Source organism: Calonectris borealis, chromosome 19, assembly GCF_964195595.1.
Source record: "Calonectris borealis chromosome 19, bCalBor7.hap1.2, whole genome shotgun sequence".
NCBI lineage: Eukaryota > Metazoa > Chordata > Aves > Procellariiformes > Procellariidae > Calonectris > Calonectris borealis.
This window is the reverse complement of record NC_134330.1, coordinates 9,775,084-9,795,141: the sequence shown is the minus strand read 5'-3', so window position 1 is coordinate 9,795,141 and position 20,058 is coordinate 9,775,084. Positions and strand designations below refer to the sequence as shown.

Genomic DNA, 20,058 nt, shown 5'->3' with positions numbered 1-20,058 from the left:
GTAACACCTGACACATCATAACAAGGAAGGATACGTCGTTAGCTCCTTATCAGCATGCTGAGAGGCTAGTTTTAAGCACAACCAGCTATCCTGGAAGACAGCAGAGAGTTAAGCCGCTGTTAATTGAACCACTGGGATGGCACCAGCAGAAAGGCAAGCACCATGCTTTCTATCTTCTATGTAGGTTTTTTCCCTTCTCAATAGAAACATGACAGCAATACAATTATACCATTCCTCTGAATCATTCATCTGACTTGCCTGAAAGAGGGACACTTCAGGGGCCACCTGCAGCATCCCCAGGATCCCAGGGGAACTGTAGGAGAGGTAAAGATCAACATCTCTTAATTGCCAAAAAAACTTGCACACAACCCTCGGGCTGCACTGTGCTGAAACACAGCTTTGATTCATTACTTCATCAGCCATTTATTTTTGCAGCCATACATCCATGCGCAGATCGCGCAGACCATACATCTCCTGCGAAGGTCAGACAATAGACTGATTGTACACAGATCCACGCTATGCAGAATGCAGAGTTTGTTGGGCTGTTTTTGTTTTGCCTAATCTAATAAAAAAGATATTTGAGAGCAGATTAACACTGAGTCATCTACTTTATTCCAAATATCTGGCTTAAACAGCTAAGTATCCAATTCGAAATGCAATGAGCTGCGCATGAACAGGCACTATTTGCAGAAAATCCAAATTACCTATTTGCAGCAGACATCTGATTTTTTTTATTTTTTGAGAAAAAAACACGACCATGATCCAGATCTGACCCAAAAAACTCTGAGCTATGATATGAACATACAAACCCACAGCAAGTATCTCAAACCCAACAGCTATAAGCCTCAGTGATCACCAGAAATGATACATTATACCCTTCCAGGGGTGATGGTGGTAAATTGAGAAGCAGTGGGAATTACAAAAAGAAGAAAAAAAAAAAAATCCATAACGTGAAGTGAGAAATCATGGACAAAGCTGTGGGAGCTGACTGGTTGAGCTGCACAAAATCTCAGTACACGGTCCCACCAGGCACCCTGACTACCCTTGAGCACACAGCATGCTCCCAATCCCAGTGCATCTTACTGGTTAGAAACATTCACAGGTGAACTGACCCTCTCTCTCATGCCGCTTCTTCAGAACTTCATCAGGTGATCAGTTTTATGCTTTTATCCTCTGAACACACCAGGCCAGGGCAACAGTCAGTCAGTGAGGATGAAGTCTCCAAGCCCTTTTTTGGGGTCAGGATTTTTTCAACATCATACCATCCTTATCTGAAATTGTGTGCTCAAGGTCTGCATCAAGCCCTTCTAATTTCTGGCAGGTTTTTTTTGAGCAAATACCTCCAAATACAATATTCTACAATAAGCAATTCTGTGAACTAAATCATACAGCAATACATAAGGCTCCTGTCATCTTCAGGGATGTGAATCCTCAACAACTATACAGGTTTAAGTGTGAAATAAGCACAGCCCAAGTGCAGGACTGAGACTCTTGCCCTATGACTGCGTATCCTCAGCCAAATTACAAATGCACTAATATTTACAGACGCAGCACTTTAGTCAATGAAAAGAACTACGGGAAGCGGCGTCAGAGAGGGAAGCTGCTGCTCCTGGTGCCAGGACCGGGAGGGCAAAAGGCCAGAAAAACCTGCTGGCCAGGATAACTGTTCCACTGTCACCTCTGACTCACAGGATGACGTGGAGCAAGACCTAATTCTCTAAGTTGTCTTGTGTGCAAAACACAGATAATAGTGACCTACCCCACAGCCCCAGGATTCACAGGTGGTGGTGAAGCATTTGGAGCGTCTCAACAGAAAGGTTTCATATGTGCATAGCAGGCTTATAATTACAGAAAGTGAGAATGACTTACAGCTCGCGCTTGGTAGGAATGCATAGAGCAGCTTGGGAATACTCCTGCAGCAGCAGTTAACTCCTGCGTAACGCTGCCCTGCAAATTAGAGCGCTGGCAGCACACTAGATCACACAAAGCAATTTCTGAATTCTTGGTGTAGGTTCGGTGTTTAAGAGGTACTCATGGCAAAGTTCGTCACTGCCTTCCTCTGCAATCATGTAAAATCCCCATGCACAAATATTTCCTTTCTCACAAAGAATTCTGTAAACAAGACCGTGCAAGTAAAGCGCTCTGCTGCATCCTCCGGGCCTCCGCGACCCAGACGTAGCACAAGAGGACACACATTTACTGTGCTGGAAAACAGCATTGCCGAAACAGTCACATTTTGTAGTAGAGAGACCATCAGCTGTGTTCTGAATGGAGCTGCTTAAGACACAGACAGCCCAATTTTCACAGCTCTTACTATTTTATAGTGAGTATTGTGACACATGGGAGTTTTCCTACAGACCTCACTACGGCATAAAAAATAATTGCATAAAAAAATAAATTAAGGGGATATTATTTTCTAGCATCTTTACAAAAAGTAAGTAAATATCCTACTGGACCCAAAATAAAAAGAGCAAAATCTCTGTATTCAAAATATTTTAAGGCTTTTGCAGAGACCAGCTCACCCATTTAACTGCTTGCAAGGAGGATGCTCACGTGCAGGGTCAGTGTGTGAAGGTTAAATCAGACCAATAGCCAATACCGTGTAGCAACAGTCTGATGCCACTGTAATCCTATGGATTCTCATCCCAAATCCATCTATGCCAAAGGCAATCCTTCCTTTGATTTCAATGGATATTGTCTCAGGCCTCTAATGATTAATCTGCTCTTGCAGGATTAGTTCAAGGCAGAACACGCAGGAGCAGATTCTGCCCTGAAGCTGCACCCTTACTCCAACGGGTGTAACTGCAAGAGTATTGATGTTACTACAGACTTACACCAGCCGGGCTGAATAGGATTTGCTTCATTACATTCAAACCACCATAAGCTGAACATCTGTGGGAAGCAGATTTTCTTTCCCTGCTGTTCTGCGAGGAGCTACAGACAGAGAGAGCAGGAGGGCGTCTGACCTCCATATGCCTTCAGTGTGTGCTCGCATCTCATTCTACAACGAGCGCACTGAATATTAAGGATTAACTATATCAAATCCTTCTAAGAGTATCTAATGATTAAGACAATTAAAATCAGACTCTCAGTTGTCTCTAGATGTCACCTGTAAAGCTGATTAAATCAAGATCGATTGAATGCCCTTTTGCATTGCTTGGAATGCATCAAACCACTTCTCCTTGGGACAGGAATGCTGCCAAAGGTCCTTTCTCTCTTGGAGAGGGGAACCAGAAGGGGTGGGGGAACCACCACCTCCAAAAACCCCGTAGAAACGCCAGTACAAAACATATTTCAGGCTGCAGGATGGCAGACAGAGTGGCTCATGAAGGGGACGTGTGAGCTGAATATAAGCCCTATGCAAATAGTCAAACGGTTGGTCCACAACCATGCCAGAAAACGTGTGGCTTCTGGATACGCAGTGGGGATTAGAAGGAAATATGCAGGGTCTCACGAGAGCATCAGTGTCCACGAGCCAGTGGACTTGTACAGTGACGTGACCTACACACAGTAACGATGAACGAATACGCTCAAGCTCTAACGATCACCCAGCAAAGCTTCTCGGGTGGTCGTTGCAGATCCTACACCTCAGCCACCACAGTTCCCCTCCCAGCCCCACTTCTTGAGCCGTACATCAATCCTAAACCAGCAAACCAGCAGCTCTCATTTGCAGTTTTTCCTGTGCAGCCCTTGAAAATACACTCTTGTTTTCTTTCAGGTATCTGATAACTTTTTGAACAGATGACTGCCAGTGTGTATATGCTGTAGCTCTTACTACTAACTGACAGATAATCTGCTGATACTGTAGTAGCCAGAGGCATTTGATCTTAAAACACGCTCGTTGGCACCTCGTCCTCCCAACTCCCCCAGGAACTGGAGATGCTGTGTACACAGACCCGTTATGATAAAGCAAGACCTAATCAAACTTCACAGACACCGATGATGCATTTCCAGCAACAATCACTACTCTGATTCGAGGAATATCCATTCACGCTTGCAGCACGGATTTAATTGAGGACAGCGCTCAGATGAGAGCTGACAATACCGATCGCTCCATGAGGCCTGAAGCAAAACAGCAAAAACAAGTGTTTGCTAGAAATAATAGCAGCCTCCGGCCCCACGAAGTGGGGTCTTTTCTCTCAATTCGCCAGTGCACAACACCTCAAGTTAATATTAATCAAGAGCCACAAAGCCTTTGACTAGCCAAGAATTACCTCCCTATGTCTGTGCCAGTCAATCAGCTGCTCTGGACACTACAATCCCATTTCTTTTGTTTCAGACAAAACAGTAGTTGTGTGTCTTTCATATTTATTTGGGAATGAGAATTAATTGACTGATACGAAACAAGACAGCCTCAGCACTCTTTCTTGCAGCTTTATAAAAAGCTGCCAAACCATCAATGATTACCTGAGAATAACCAGCCCAAGCTCCCTCTTATTACTGAGGCATGAATTCCTCATCAAGGACACCTTCCCTCCCCCTGTTTTACTGCGAAATAATCCCAGAGGCAACAGAAATTACTTCTTATTGCTATGCATCCAGCCAATTTACTCCAACAAAATCGTGAGGAACTTGAGGGGTGAACAACTGATTTCTGAGTTAATTTACCAATTTACATCTTGGTAACCCTATTGCAGATAAATAAAAAGGAATGAAGATTTCCCACTGCAGAAGGTAAGAGCAAGGCACTAATCCTACAGAGGAGCTAAGGTGGTGAGATTTAGACTCCTCTAGCAGAATTCATGCAGGTATAGCTCATTAATGATGGGGCCTAGATGTATGCAAAGAGACTTATGCATATATTGCTGAATTGCTGAGTCTCTGAAACTAGAAGCAGCCCTCAGAAGATAACTGCATTTCTAGAAAACAAAGCAGAAAACACAGTTAATTCCCTCCTCCTTCCCCCCCAGGAAGACTCAAAACTAGATTCAACCCTGATAAAAAGATTATGCCACACAATTTTCAACAGAAACCTCCTTTAATTGCAAAGAGGGACCTGGGATGTAACCCATGGAGTCCAGTCCATCCAACCCTCTGTCAGCCTTTTCTCCTTATTCTCCTGTGCTAGGAGCAAATGATCACGTTCAGGTTGGAGTGACAGCTCTGACCACGCGTCCCATCCAATGCAAACTCGGTGACTGCACCCAGCAAACCCAGCTGCTGCCCGAACAACGCCAAGCTCGTCCCCCCAGCACAGCAGTAACTACCTCCCAGGACACAACCAGCCTCAGCCCATTAGTTGTGCTTGGTTTTTGGCTGCTAACTATCCCAAGTTCAGGCTTATAAAACCCTCATTACAACAGACTTAGTTTAATTACCCTGTGGAGCCAGTCAACTAGTGCTCTTTAATGGCCCTGTGAGCGCTCCAGTCCGCTTTTATTTTTAGTGAACAAAAGCATGATACAGTATTTGTAAATTATGCCAGCAAATATTAATAGTTGTGTGCATTTATTTTCCATCAAAAATAATGCATGTACACTGACATGAAAAGGAGAAGGCATTCCCAGGCTCCTGGCAATGCTGTATAGTTTAGCTACCAAAGTATAGTTTTTGGCAATAAAAACTGGGCACCCACTGAAAAACGGTTTTGATACTCATAGTCATGCCTAAACATGATATTCAGGTCACAGATACTTGCACCTGCCCATTCAGAAAGACAGGATCCATCTGTAAAATTCCAGATCTAGGCTGGATTCAGACTGGATGCATTTAAATCTCACAGAAAATGTAACAGGTCTGGGCTTTTTTGCCTCCAGTGCTGAAGTCCCAGTGTTGCCCAGCTCCATCTGCAAATCCCAGTTTTCCTTTTTTTCTCCCCCTTTTGCCAGAATTCTTTAATTGAAGAAGAGGTTCAAGAACCATAAAAAGCACTGTAAATGAATGCCAGAGCCAACTGACGGCAAAATGCAGTATGAAAGGCAGGACTTTCTCCTCTAACCAAGTTACTCTAATGCTGCTCTGAGCAGACAAAAACCACTCTGAAATGTGAACGCTTCCCTCCCCAGCGGCTTTCACCTGTTCCACCAGCTGGGAGGGCTGTGTGGACCCATTCATCACAGCTTCCATTCTCTCTCCATCTTGCAACTCCAGGCAAAAGCAGGCTTTTTTCCAGGAGAAGGGTGGGAAAGAAACCAAGACATACGAGCTTTGTAAGTAAGAAGAACTCCAAACATTATAGTGAGCCCTTTACCAGTGACCCACACCTTTTGCACAGAAACCTCTCTCGCACATGGGGTTGAGAGCAGTAACTTTCTTTCCTTGAAGTATGGGAAATAAGCCAATGCATTTGTGGGAAATCCTCTCCTGAGACAGCTAGAGATGAGTTTTCAGTCTGGTTTTAAGGAAAATAGTTACCACAAAGCAGCAGAACTTATTTTTTCCGTTGTTGCAGCTTTATGGGAGAGAAGCGAGGGGGATAGTCAGCATGGACACCACCCATCGAGGCTAACGTTTTCCAAGAATCCCTGTCAGGTGCCAGTCCCCCACTGACTTTCAGTGGAAATGACCATTTCAGCTCTCCTTCACAAATAAAAAAAAAGCCCCCACCCACAACAAGCCAATGCACCTAGCCCAGAATACCACCACAAAAAAGCCCTTATACCTCATGGGTCTTTGAAAGTGCCAGCTCAGGCAGGAGACACAGTAAGTCTCCACTCCAGGAAAGTTCAAAGAGGACACACGACGAGCTGTAAGAAACAGGGGCTCTGAATAGTTTTCAATAAAAATATCTCGGATACACTGAGCCAGCTTGTCACACACACTATGACTACATCATATATGGTCTCTATAGAAACCTAAGGCCGTGAATTGTGAAATTATATATACATGCACACACAGCATCTTACATCTGCATCAATCCTCTGTTCTGTTACGTAAGGTGCGAGTTGTCAAGAGTACATGGAAATGTTTAACAGGGTACATCTCCACTGCCCGGGAAAGGCAGAGAGATGAGAGATGGGTGAGAGACACTTGACTTTCTACAAAAGAATATGAACAGAGTGCTGGGGAAAAAAGAAGGAAGAAATCAAAGCATCTTTGTGTATTCCAGACTAAGAATAAAGGAAAGTACAGCTACTTGCACTTTTGCAGACAAGACTGGGAAGGTAGGAGGAAGAAAGTGTGAAGCTTTCCAAAATTTGCATCTAATGGCTCTCTCACAGCTCTCGGGTACAACTGGAGAATGAGCACCTTCTTTTGACATCCAAACTGGAAGATACAACCTAGATGTAGGGTCTTTCTGAGCCAGCCCCAGGCTACCAGAGCCAAGAGACAGCTCAGAGCCAACAGACTGTACATTGTTACAGTTTAATTCTGCACTTTATTAGATTTATAGTTCTCTTTTTCAACTATATTGCAAGTTTTTGAGATTTCTGTCTTCCCCCAAGGTAGCAAATTCAAAGAGAGCAATGTTGCAGCTCTGTATTTTGTAATCCAAACCGCACTGGTTTTCTTCCATCAAGCTGCAGGATTCAGGTGTTTCACCAGATGCGTAAGAAAATGGCGAAGTCCTTTTTGGCGTTTCTGGCAAGAGGGCAGTAAGTGGGGAGGCAACACATGAGTTCAGAAAAATCCAGGACTCCCATTTCCCCCTGGAGTCAAGCAAGCCCTGAAGCACTCCCGGTGCACTGGCACAGTTCACAGAGCTCATGCGGACGTTCAGAGACAGCACAGAGCAGAGCTCTGGTTTCTGCACGGCTTCTCAAAGGCCTCACATACAGCCTCCTTCACGCAACTTTTTAAGACCTGATGTAAAGCTTGGTACCTTTAGAGGATCCTTCCATCCCAGCAGACACCCAGTATATCACATGAGGGCACTTTCCTGGACAGTGACAGAAGAGGGAATAAAAGCAGAAAAAGCCCTTCGCAATATTCGCATTAAACGCACAAAAAAAGCCTGTTTTCAGCCTCTCCACCTCTGCCATTGTCCCTCTGTACATCAGAAAAGCCCCAACACTGTGACACTGGGGAAAGCACGCAGTGCTGACTGCACACCACCAGATCTAACAGCTCTCACGATGGCATAGAGTTACCTCCTCCTGAGAAAGCTGGGTTATCAATACTGCCATGAATTAACAGCAGTGATGCACTTAGAGGCCAGAGGTTGAGTGATGCAGGTCAGCAAGACAGAAGAGTGAGAATGGGGCAAAACTCCATCATCCTCCTGTGTCCCAGACCTGATTAATCCCTGGAAAGGTAATGAAATCCAGTCTCCAGGATCACCTACCACCAGATCCTTTGGCTGCAGGTATCCTCAAAGTTTACCTCAGTGCCTGCTGAGGATTTTAGTGATGGGGACACTTGGCTCTGAAATAGAAACCACTTTGACAGAAAAAAAGAATATTTTCTCTTGGAGTTTTTCCCTGCCAAAGGCTGAATCTCATGACTGTCTGTGCTGTGGCTGGGTCCCACAGCCAGCTCAGATGCTGCCGCGCTGAGAGAGAGGCACATAGGCAAGTCGACAGGATTTTGGGATGCACACTTTGCTCACCACTTCAGATTATCATTGGCAAGGAGAGGAGCTGGAGACAGCGAAGGGCTGGCCAGGCGTTTGGAGAGATTTGCAGGAGGAAGAGCAGGTACAGGCCATAGACACAGCAGTAGCTCTTGTGCAGGGGACAGAGCGAGAAGATGATGCTAGGGACGACGTCAAAGATGATGCTACAAGCGCTATAGCAGCCATCCACTGAGCACACGCTGGGTAAACATCCCCGTTGTGCTCTGTTCTCACCTTCCAGGTAGGAACAGCTCAGTGCTGTGACTGCTCCGTCAGCTCCGCGACTGCTGCACAGCCCCCTGCACCATCCCGAGAGGCAGAGGAGCAGCAGTGCAGCTCACAGCACAGCGGGTGCACAGTACCAACCCACCACCCCGAGACTGCTCCCCTTCCCCGTACATACATTTTTCCAGGAATAAAACTCATTTTAGAACTTCTCAGGCAAAGGTCAAACTCAGTTTGGTGCAGATTCTGCCCGCGCTCGGCCGGCTTTGCTGCACATCTATCACAGTGACAGATGGCTATAGCTGAACAAGGCACAAAGAAGCCCCAGCAAACAAGCGCTGCATTCAGCTGGAAGGCTGCATCGGACCCCGGCGATGACTATCCGTGCTGACTAACTCTTTCATATTGCAATACATGCGCTGACTGTGTTTGCTGAGACGCCTCTGTGCAAAGCCTCCGAGGGGAAGAGAGGCCTAGGATCTTTTCCTTCATTTGGGGTTTGGTTTTTTTTACGTGATAAAATCAACTGAAAATAACTCTACGCCACACTGCATGAAGCACCTTGAGGGATCCACAACTGGTAGCTAAATAGTCACTTCACTGGAGTCCTTCAAGTTCATTTCTCAATCACAGCTAGGCGCTAGGAGAAACAAGGGGGAAATACAGAAATGGGTCTGGGGGATAACTTCAAAATAAACAGCCAAACCTATAAATCTTATCCTCAGAATTTCCTTTGTCAATTTGCACTTTCCTTTAGCAAACAGATATAAGGAGGCTTTTATTATCTTCGATCTGGACACTGAATTAAGAAACTACTCTAATATTAAAAACTACCCAAACGCAGAAGGGTTCAATCCAAAAGTTTTTCTCTATATCTAGGACCAAGTCCTCAGCCGAGGAAGAGCAGTGCTGCTCCACTCCCTACAGTATTACAGTGTTTCAGTATTACACTGAAAGATCTGGAATTCAGCCCGTGATCTCACGCAGTGACTGGCCCCTCTAACAAGACCTTGTGCAAAAAAGCAAGTTAAAACTATGGCTTTTACAATACTGTTCAAGGAAAGAATTTACAGGGTGGGAGTGATGACATATATGTTATCAGTGACTGAAAGAAGAAAAAGCTCAGCCGAAGAAATCTGTGAGAAAAGCAGAGCCCTGACACGTAATAACAGAGCAGAGCCAGGGTCATTCAGCAGCAAGTGGGGTCTTTGCGTGGAAGTCCTGTGCAGAGGTCATGCCTGAACCCCCTCCCTTCTTACAGGAGGATGTTCATGGGACAAGGACACGTGCCCCAGGACAACAGAAACTTCACAGAGATGGGGTTTTTTGTTTTGTTTAAATAACTAACACTTCTGCATTATTCTCACAAAAGACAGCAGTCCGGTGACCCTCATTTTTGCAGTATCATCACAGACTAATTTGTCATAGCATGCTAAAGCAAGTTTTGTCCAATATTATCCCCATACTAAAAATGTTGTCCGACAGGTACAAGGCTTTTCTGCTTCTGCCAAATGCTACGTATTTTTGGACTGAAACATATAGCAAAGTAACCAGGCATGTGGGCAGTGGCCTAAATTATTATGGGACAAGAGGTCAACAGATCTCAAGAAGCAGCCAGTGACATTCTCAAAAGGGGATTGTAATATACTGAATGTACAAGTGATTGACAGGATATACATAATCCTGACGCTTTTCCCCAGAACCAAGAGGAAAGCCCTTTTTAACCAAGTGAAATGAAAAACATTACATACAAAACTTGCACCTTGAGTATTTGCTAAAACATATCTAACTAAAAAAACAACCCAGCAGTCAATGACACAAGAAAAATGAGTCCTAAGCAAAACGCATCGCAAACTCTTTTGAAGTGTTAATTATACTGCACAGTGGCAGTCTGTATAGCTTATGTATACACTGAATATAGATCAACGGATGCGTATGTGTGTCTAGGTAAATTGTTATTCAAATCCCAGTGCTTCAAATAATTCTGTTCAAACAAAGGCACTAATTTGAGGTAATCAGCACAGGACAAATCATCTTAAGTGCCTGGTTCTTACTCTTGCATTATCACAGGCCAGAAGCAATGGCTATAGGACAGTGTTTAAGAAGGTCATGGGTGAAGTTCCCATCTGCCTAATTATTACCAGCTCTTCAAATGTTAGTGTCTGTACAGGTGCGCATATGCAAACAAGCAAGACAGGAGGCAGCACCTCTCCCTGTCAGCCCTAAGCACCAGAGCATCCATCTGTCTCCCACCCACTCCACAACCTGCCTGCTTTGTGCATTCCTTGGGAGAGGGAGGCCGTTTACTCATCCCGTTACACTTGTTTTGATGCATGCTCCCGATCAATCTACGTACAGATGGGGAATTTCACGTCCTACTGAACACCGGCACCACTAGATATTTGCCTTTAAGCCAGGTGATCAATCACCAGGGTCAGGTCTGCCTCTGCTGAATCAAGTCCTTACCTTCCTTTGAACCAGTGGTGACGGCAGCTGCAGTGGTCCCCGATGCCCGTCCCACCGGGCTGGAGTGCTTCCCAGCCCTGCCGGGGATTTTAAGTCCACTTGGCTTCAGCATTTTGCTGTCTCCTGTATCTCAGGCTCGTATTGCCAGTGCCTCAAAGAGCTGTCCTGGTATCACCGGTCAGGCTTCTCGATGACGGACCTCTTCTTCCATCGTCACAGACCTGGGAGAGAGAGCACAAAGAAATCAGATAGAGAATGGGTGGGGGAGCACCAAACAGGCTCCCAGAAAGCAGTGCCCACATCCCTGGGAGAGTCAGGATCTTTCATTTCTTCTCCTGTAAAACAAGGGTGATAATTTCCTTCGTCTCCCATCTTAATGTTACATTCTTTTCCTCAATCTCGCAGTCTCACTTTAACCCTGGAGTCCTGCACCAAAGCTGAAACCTCCTAGAACCACCAAACAAGAATTTAAATTCAGTTTGGGATTTGAGTGACTGAAATTGTTGACTGGTTTTAAGTTCTAAAGTCTCAGTTCATGCATCAGCCAAGACCCAGTTCTGCTAATCAGAGCCTTTACCAAAGGCACTAACGACCCTCAGCACCAGACCTTTGGTGCATGGCCCTCATTTTCACAAAACTTCAGGGCAGCCCCTCCGAATTGACAGGAGGAGGAAAGAAGAGGCCAGTGTCCGAGATGGGGCTTTCAGTGCCTTTCCTTAAGAACAAATCCAAAACCTTGTTACAGAAAAAGGGCATCTGATCCCACAGATTTGCAGTAAGACTGAAAAAAAAAAAAACCAACAACTTTCTGAAACCTAAGCATGACTCAACAACTACTCATTAGTGAAGTCACATAAGCCTTCCCTACGCCATTCCCTTCCCCGTAGGCAAACAAAATAAAACCTCCAAATTCCTTGCAAGGATGTTGCATTAACAAGCACACAACTCCTCAAGCAAAAAGTTTGTGACAAGAGAAGAAAAATAAAGGAAATGACTAAGTTGCTTAAAAAAATGCAAAAACATTCCTAATGGATAAAGAAAAACAATCAAAAAATTGAGACTATTGGCCAAAAGGAAGCTAAGGCTGGCTGAGCAGACTGGGATGCGGAGGGAAGAAGGTGGCAGCAGAGTGACCTGGGGACAACGCCGACGTAACGGCGAAGGGAACTGCAAGGAGAGCAAACCAAGGACCAGCCAGAAGCCAGGGGACACCAGACCTGCTTCCTGGGCCAAGGAAGGAGGCAGCCTGCTGCAGGCAGCACTCTGGAGAATTAACGTAGCAAAGATTACAGATGCTGCGAGGGGGGAATTGCAATAGCGGGGACGGGAAGTGATTAAGGCGTGAGTAAGGATTTCAACGCGGGCTGGGTCAGAGCAAGAGGAGGGCTGGCAGGGCTCCAGGGAAAGCTGCAAGCAGACACAGAGGAGGAAAAACCGCAAGGAGAATTCCAAAACTGCATTGCTGAGGGCTCACAAATATCTGAGACACCAAGAAGTGCTTCGGCAGTAAGAGTCAGTCATCCCACACCGGCTTGGAGAGACAAAGAAAGGAGGGACCAGCAGAGACAGCCTGGGGAGGGACCCTGAGTGAAAACCCAAGGGATCAAGCCCCGTCTCTTCCCCACGTCCCCCACAAAGGGTGTTCAACACCTGGGGTGGCTTCAGACACCTGCAGACAGCATCAACCGGGGAGTATTTAGCTTACACAGAAGTCAGGGCTGTTTATGAAAAGCGGGATGCTCAGATCACATCACCAGCAGCAGGAACAACGGACAGGAGCAAGCAGTTCTTGTTAAGGAAGAGAGAAAACAGCCTTCCTGCGACAGAGCCAGCGAGGACCAGATGCTGTCACAGAGCTGGACAGGAGGCTGCAGTTTCCAGCTCTATTTAGCATAAAATAGGGAGACAAGTAACAGAATCCGGAGGTGAGAAACACTGATCAGCCTGGTTCCTCCTATCCGTCAAGCCATCAGATATCTCCTTCCCACCCACTCCATCTCACAGGACACATTTTGCCCAGGGCTAGCTTTGATTTTACAGAGCAACTTGATTTCTAGCACTTCTGCTGGCAGCTGATGCGCTCTCCCAAGAGATCTCGCCCCATCTCCATCACCTTCAACCTGAAGGTTTGCTCTCTTCACAATATGTCCCCACCCCTAGATTTACACATCTCATGGCCCGGTCCTACCTTTTGGTTACACACTTGCCATTAAGCAAGCTGGGGATGCTGGTTCTTCCAGATAACACATGATGGCTGGCTGAATCCACAACCAGGAATGTGAATGGGGGAAGGATAAAAGGACATAGGGGAAGGGCAAAAGTGTAGTAGAGAAGAATTTAAGCAGGAAAGGGTGCCAGAATAATAAAAATATTTTTACAGTTTTTCAGGCCTCTGTTAGAGGGAGTCTCTGGATCCCTAACTTTGCAGCCAAACCCACAAACTTTAGGGAGACAGCGAATTTAGCCTGTTCCTCTATTTCGCTGCTCATCTCTGAACTTCAGTTCATTCTCCCTCCACTCCTCATTATCCCTGAAGATCAGCGGGCCACACAAGTCACAGGATATTGTGATATTCTGCTCCTTCTCAGGATGACTGGATTTTATTTTTACGCAGGGGGAGAGAAAGAAGAGGAAGTGCATTCCCACTGCATAAAGATTTCTGCCAGAAACCTTTATGCAAACACATTTGCTTTCAACATACTAAATGCTGAAAAACAAATGAACTCCACAGGCTGCTAATTAAGCCACCCTCCGAACAGATAGCTTCTTTTATCCTGAAATACAATCACCACGACTAGTCCACAGCCACCCTCGCCAGGGTCTCCGCGCCATGCACCAGATTCAGAACCTTGCGACGTGCCACCCTGCATCGCAGCCGGATACCCCTGCCCCGCCGCGCCGCGCGTCGGCTCACGGGGAAGTCTGACGGGGGCTAACTCGCCTATCTACAGCGTCCTTCTCATCGCCACGAGCTGCAGACTGACCACAGCCAGGAAACGGGGACGACCGCCTTGGCGTGTACCTGCGCACTCATTATCACACAGGGAAATGAGGATGAACTTGAGTACATTTTACTATAAATGCAGTTCGTTAGAAATACATAGATAAAAATAAACGTCTGGGACATTTTTAAAGAAGTCTATGCCTGCTGCTAGGGACAGATACTCCTTCTCTGTCACTAGTTTCTCCCCCACTTCAACATAAAAATATATGAGCAGATTTTTAGGAAGCTCTGAACACCGAGCTCTTCCGAATTACACCATTAGGTCATCTTCACCACCCAGAGCAACGCTGCCCTGAGCCATCCAAGTCCCACGTTGGCTCCCGACAGAGCGATGCAGCTTCTGTGCTGCAGAAATATCCTCGGCCTGGGACACAGGCCAGTATCTCCACAGGGCACTGCCCTGCTCCATTAGAGGTAGCAACTTGCCCCCAGCTCCTGCATCGTACCCTCGGCATCCCAACAGGTTCTATTAACAGAGCCCTTCTGAAAAATCTGTTTCCAGCAGTAGATGCTGAACACAGGCAAATATGACGCCACATGTGGCGTAAGAAACACGTGAGCCATTTTCTCTGTCCTACTCCCTATATAACCTGCACAAGCTGTAAGCTTTGCCTTCCTGTATAGCTTCATGGAAACGTGACTTTCTCCAGATGCACTGTAACAAAAACCATTTGCCCCTGTGGATACGCCGGGGCCACCAGCTCTGCTTATTTTGTTTTTCTTCCTTTTCCAAGATGACACAGATTATAAGGATTTTCTAGATCTCCGCTAGATTCTTCCTGCAATCTTTTCATACCGGGATGAATGGTTCTGTCTGTTCCCACAACCAAGAAAAGCATCCCAGGAATGCACAATATGAAAGCCTGCTTCAAATGACCAAAATATTCTGTTCTCCATCTTTCCATCAGAAAAGGGGACAGCTGAGTCACCTAGGCTCAGATTCAAAAAGGGAAATAGTTCTCGACTAAGTACAGATGTACATCCAAAACATACCATTCACCAGAAGCAATGTATCTGGATACGCAAGCATCCACAACGCTGGCCAGGCGTCAGAACAGCACACATTAAAAACAGAGAAACAGTTGGAGGTGCTCAGACTTCAATTATTTCTCAAATGTGGTAGAGGAATAACACAAAACAAGGGTTGGAATCAAAAGCCTTTGTCAGTCTTGGCAATATAGCTTACCTGCAAGTTTCTCTGCTTCATCCTACCCTCAACAAGGCACATGAGTACTTGCTTTACACGTGGAATACCATCCCATTCAAGATGGACATAAGCAACAAAGCAGACTCCCAGATTCAGCACGCTCCCCAGAAGAAAGCCCTCTTGGGTATATGCCAATCTAAGGATCTGTTCACCTCGACACGTTGAGGGAAACAATTGCAAGACACAGGAACAGGTTTCCAGACACCAGATTGAGTTGGCCTGAATCCCATCCTGTGCCTGGTGCTTCCTTCTGGATGGATCTAGATGTAAGAAGTGTTTACCCGACACGAAACGCTAGGTAAGGCACGGGGATTTCATTCTGAATGCAGACCCAAGTGAAATTTAGACCAGCTGTATCTGAACACTGCTGTAACAGTTGGGTATATACAATATTTTGTGGGGAAATAACTCCTTATTTTTTAACATTAAATATATAGCCAAAAAAGCGAGTACCAAAATTTAGGTTTCTAATTTTCTAAATTTGGAAATCCACATGTAAGAAATTAAATTTGAAGTTTGCAGCCAGTCATGCGCACACCTTTTCAGGACAAGGGCCCATAAAAAAAAGGTAAAGAACAGTATCTACTTATCAGACTGAAGGAAATCAAGGTTATGATGTTGTATGAAAGGTTAATGATAAACAAAGACAATGCAGAGAAGCAGTAAAACGCTTTTTTTTTTTTTAAATAGCCTTGACTCATGCAAATGATCAGTGACTTCAAAGACAACTATTTAGATAGGGAAAGGTTTGCACAATAAAGTCTTTCTGTTTCTACCTACTCTCATCTAAGATAATTTTTTGAGAAGCAATTGTTTGTGCCATTATTTAAAACACTATGCCAGCTTTCCTCATGTTCATACTAAGGATGAGGAACACCAGGGCTTGGGATGCAGCCCTCTGGCAGCACAGCTGCAAGCAGAGTTTCAGCCATTTTCAGGGCTATCACAAGACGTGGTGGCGTGGCTGAATCTGCACAAAGACTCTTGCATTAGTAATAAAGACACAGCTTGGAAAGACCAGGAATTCTGTCTGCAGCTGCTCTGACAATGTAATAACAGCGACTCCATATGGAGTAATGCAAAGTGCATTTTACGCCTGCAAGGTAAATCCCCATCCTCTACAGGGAGGAGAAACAATCCCACAGGCTGCCACACGTGTGGCAGGGGAAGGTCCAACAGCACTTTGGCTTCCGACGGATCCTTTGCATGCATGTTCAGAAGAGTTAAACATAAAAGCAGGAACTTAATTTTCTACCCATGTTCTGGTTTTGTATTGCAGAAAGAGTGCAGAGCCTCGAAGAGATTTCTGGGTTTGGTCCCCTCGCCTCTGTCACTCAGGAACCTCTGGGACTCTGGACAAGAGTGAACCTAACTGAGCACAGCCTGAGAACAACCCCTGCTCCCCACCAGACCCACAACTGCCTCTTCCAGCAATTCATTCTCGCACATGTCGCACTCCCCGTGCAGAATCTCCCACTGAAAACAGCATTACAGCTTGCAGAAGCCTTCAGCATCAGGCACTGTAAATGTTGAAAACAACACTCGAAGCCCAACATCTTCCTGACAACAAACTGCTAGGGAAGAATTTGGTCCACTGGTGGAGGAGCTCTTCACTCACTTCAACAATAAGCGTACAGAATAAAGGCAAAAAGCTTTCAGTGCCAACTCTGGTATTCATTTATTAGGCCTTATACAAAACCTTTGCTGGCCTAAAGATATTGATTTTTTTTTTTTTTTAAGAGTTATGTAAAGTTATTTCATTTCTTGTTTCTCAGCATTTGGTTGCATCCACTTCGTATTTCCAAGCTTTTTTGCACCTTCCCCATCCCCAGGAAAATGAGATTTTCAGGCAATAAAGCTCCATCTCCTAGAGTCGTTACTCTAGGATATATCACTGCCCAACTGACCGCATGCCAGAGGCAAGGACAGGTAAAGCCCTGGTGCCCCAGGCGCACAACACTGGCCATGCTGCAAAGACGGGCGAGGGATTTTAGGAACAGAATTTTGCCTTGAAATCAAAATCCAAAGGCCAGACTCAAACCGTTCAGTCTTCTGTGAAAGGGTCAGGAAATGAATCCGATCGACATAGAGACAGGATCTGATAAAGCCAAACTGCAGCTTTGCTAATAGAGATAGAGATTATGCTGAGAAGAAGGGGCGATTTTATCTTTTAATTCCTTAAGATCCTCCATCCGATCCGAGGTAATCATACCATCGCCTTCTCACTTCTCCGATGAGTTACGCCTTCCGACAAGCAATCGGAAACCCATTTCTGAAGCACATGGCAGAGTAGGATTAAATCCTTTCACTTAATTGAAGTATAGAGGAAATAAGAGATGCTCATTCTTAATTAAGGTCAGACTCCTCTCCCAAGAAAACCTCTCCTTCTCCCATAGAGGGAATGGAGGTAGAGTGCTACAGGAATGAAAGAAAGGAGCGTATTGCCTTCAGTTACACATACGGAAAACCAGAGGATCCCGGTATCCTCTGCCAGCCATGTTTTTTCTCCCTTGCAGTTGAAGAATTCACATAGGTTCTTCAGCCATAAAGCTCTGTTGTTACTATTAGTCTCCCTTACGTGTCTGAAAGGTTGTTAACCTCTAAAAAAAGCCTGTGTTTAGCCTTCTTTCTCACTCAAGTTTTGTAATAATTAGCACAGAATGCTAAAGGAAAGCCTAGAGGCCTTTTATTTAAAAACTTAGATATTTTTTAAGCTAGTTCTAACCACTATGATAGACTAATCACCCTGTGATTTAGTTATAAAACAATGGTTATTAAAGGAAGAATGTGCAAAAACAGCTCACTGCACTCTAACTAAAAACCACAATGCAAAACCTGAGGCAAAGCGGGGGAAAAAAAACAAAGGACATTCAAGGAAGTCATCATATACAAACTGAGGAGTAATTATGGGCTTGCTGATGAGCTAACGTTAACCATGCTGGCAAAACGCCTCCTGAAGACTGACACAGTAGATAGCAACAATTCTGCACTAATTGCAGAGCAAAACTATCTCTAATTTGTGGGAAAAATCCTGGGGATGATCTACATGAGTTTCTGCTCCCTGGAGTTAAACCCTGGGGGCAGGGGACAGTGTCCCTACAGAACACATAGGGGCATGACACCAAAATTGCATGGCTCGCATGGGAAGGGAACAGAATATACACAGAGATTTCACAACTGCCGTCCTCCAGGTCAATTCAAACTTGACCCAATGGCTACTCAATTCCATGAAAGGATTCTCTACAATTCAAGGGGCTTTGACAAAATCCAAGTTTCCTATTCACAGAAAGTGTTATTTGTCGTAAGCAGTATCTGGAAAAGAAACACGAGGAGAGCGAGCAGAGTGCAGGAAAGACAATGATACACGATAAACATAAGCCATTATAATGGCTCGGTATTTTACTACTGGAGAAACAATTTCTTTAATTAAATATGAGCTATACAATAACTCAGCCATGCTACGCACCCTGTGCAGAGCTGCAGAAGGATCTGAACTTTTGGAATTTCCTGGCTTTTAACTGCTTGATTTAGCGTAGCGTTAAAGTTCACCCTGGCACTTAATCTGTTATTCACTGGAGCTCAGGTTAACATACAGATTTTGATTTGTGCGCTTCCGTAATCTAACCTCTGCCCTGGACTTTGATTATGAAACAAAAACAGGTCCCTCCTGCTCTGATTTTTTCCCCCTTTTTACAACTTGCACCTGCAACAAAGACTTCTTTGCAGGCCAGCCTTGGTTTGTAGATTGTAACTGAAAGGCTGTAGCAACAAAGAGCTGAAAATAGGAAGCAACTGGTCTTGCAAGTTTCTTCTCTTTCTCTTTGCACATTTAAGTTTTTTGAAACTAGGAATTTTGTTTTCATTTTCAGTGCAGTGTTATGACAGCCTGTCTGATGGTAGTGCAGTTGTACCAGTTTAAACTTGCAGATGATTTGGTTAAAAGCAAAGAAAATAGGAGTGGAATGCAACATGTTTCTGGTATAATAGAAAATACCTTGGGACACATTGGGCTTGCCACTGAAGCCCCCACTGCTCCACTAATCATAGAATCATAGAATCATACAGGTTGGAAAAGACCTCTAAGATCATCGTGTCCAACCGTCAACCTAACACCACCATGCCCTCTACACCATGTCCCTAAGGGCCTCATCTACACATCTTTTAAATACCTCCAGGGATGGTGACTCCACCACCTCCCTGGGCAGCCTGTTCCAAGGCCTGACCACTCTTTCAGTAAAGAAATTGCTCCTAATGTTCAATCTAAACCTCCCTTGGTGCAACTTGAGGCCATTTCCTCTCGTCCTATCGCTGTTACTTGGCAGAAGAGACCAACACCCACCTCACTACAACCTCCCTTCAGGTAGTTGTAGAGCACGATGAGGTCTCCCCTCGACCTCCTCTTCTCCAGGCTAAACACCCCCAGTTCCCTCAGCCGCTCCCCATCAGACTTGTGCTCCAGGCCCTTCACCAGCTTCGTTGCCCTCCTCTGGACACGCTCCAGCACCTCCATGTCCTTCTTGTAGTGAGGGGCCCAAAACTGAACACAGTATTCGAGGTGCGGCCTCACCAGTGCCCAGTACATAATGCTGCCCAGTATCTACACACACCCTCAAGTGCACTAGGAAAAGACACCACGTTAATGCAATCATACATTTAATGCAA

At 45.2% G+C, this 20,058-nt stretch overlaps 1 protein-coding gene across 2 annotated transcripts in view; it reads right to left on the bottom strand.

Moving 5' to 3' along the window:
- The window catches only part of CLIP2 (CAP-Gly domain containing linker protein 2), an 80,784-nt gene that overhangs the window by 52,595 nt on the left and 8,131 nt on the right, over positions 1–20,058 (bottom strand). For both annotated transcript variants that reach the window (XM_075168996.1, XM_075168997.1), the window contains exon 2: positions 11,186–11,406. In XM_075168996.1, the coding sequence (XP_075025097.1) occupies positions 11,186–11,297 (112 nt within the window). In that variant the 5' untranslated portion in view covers positions 11,298–11,406. The remainder of the gene's footprint in view (positions 1–11,185; positions 11,407–20,058) is intronic.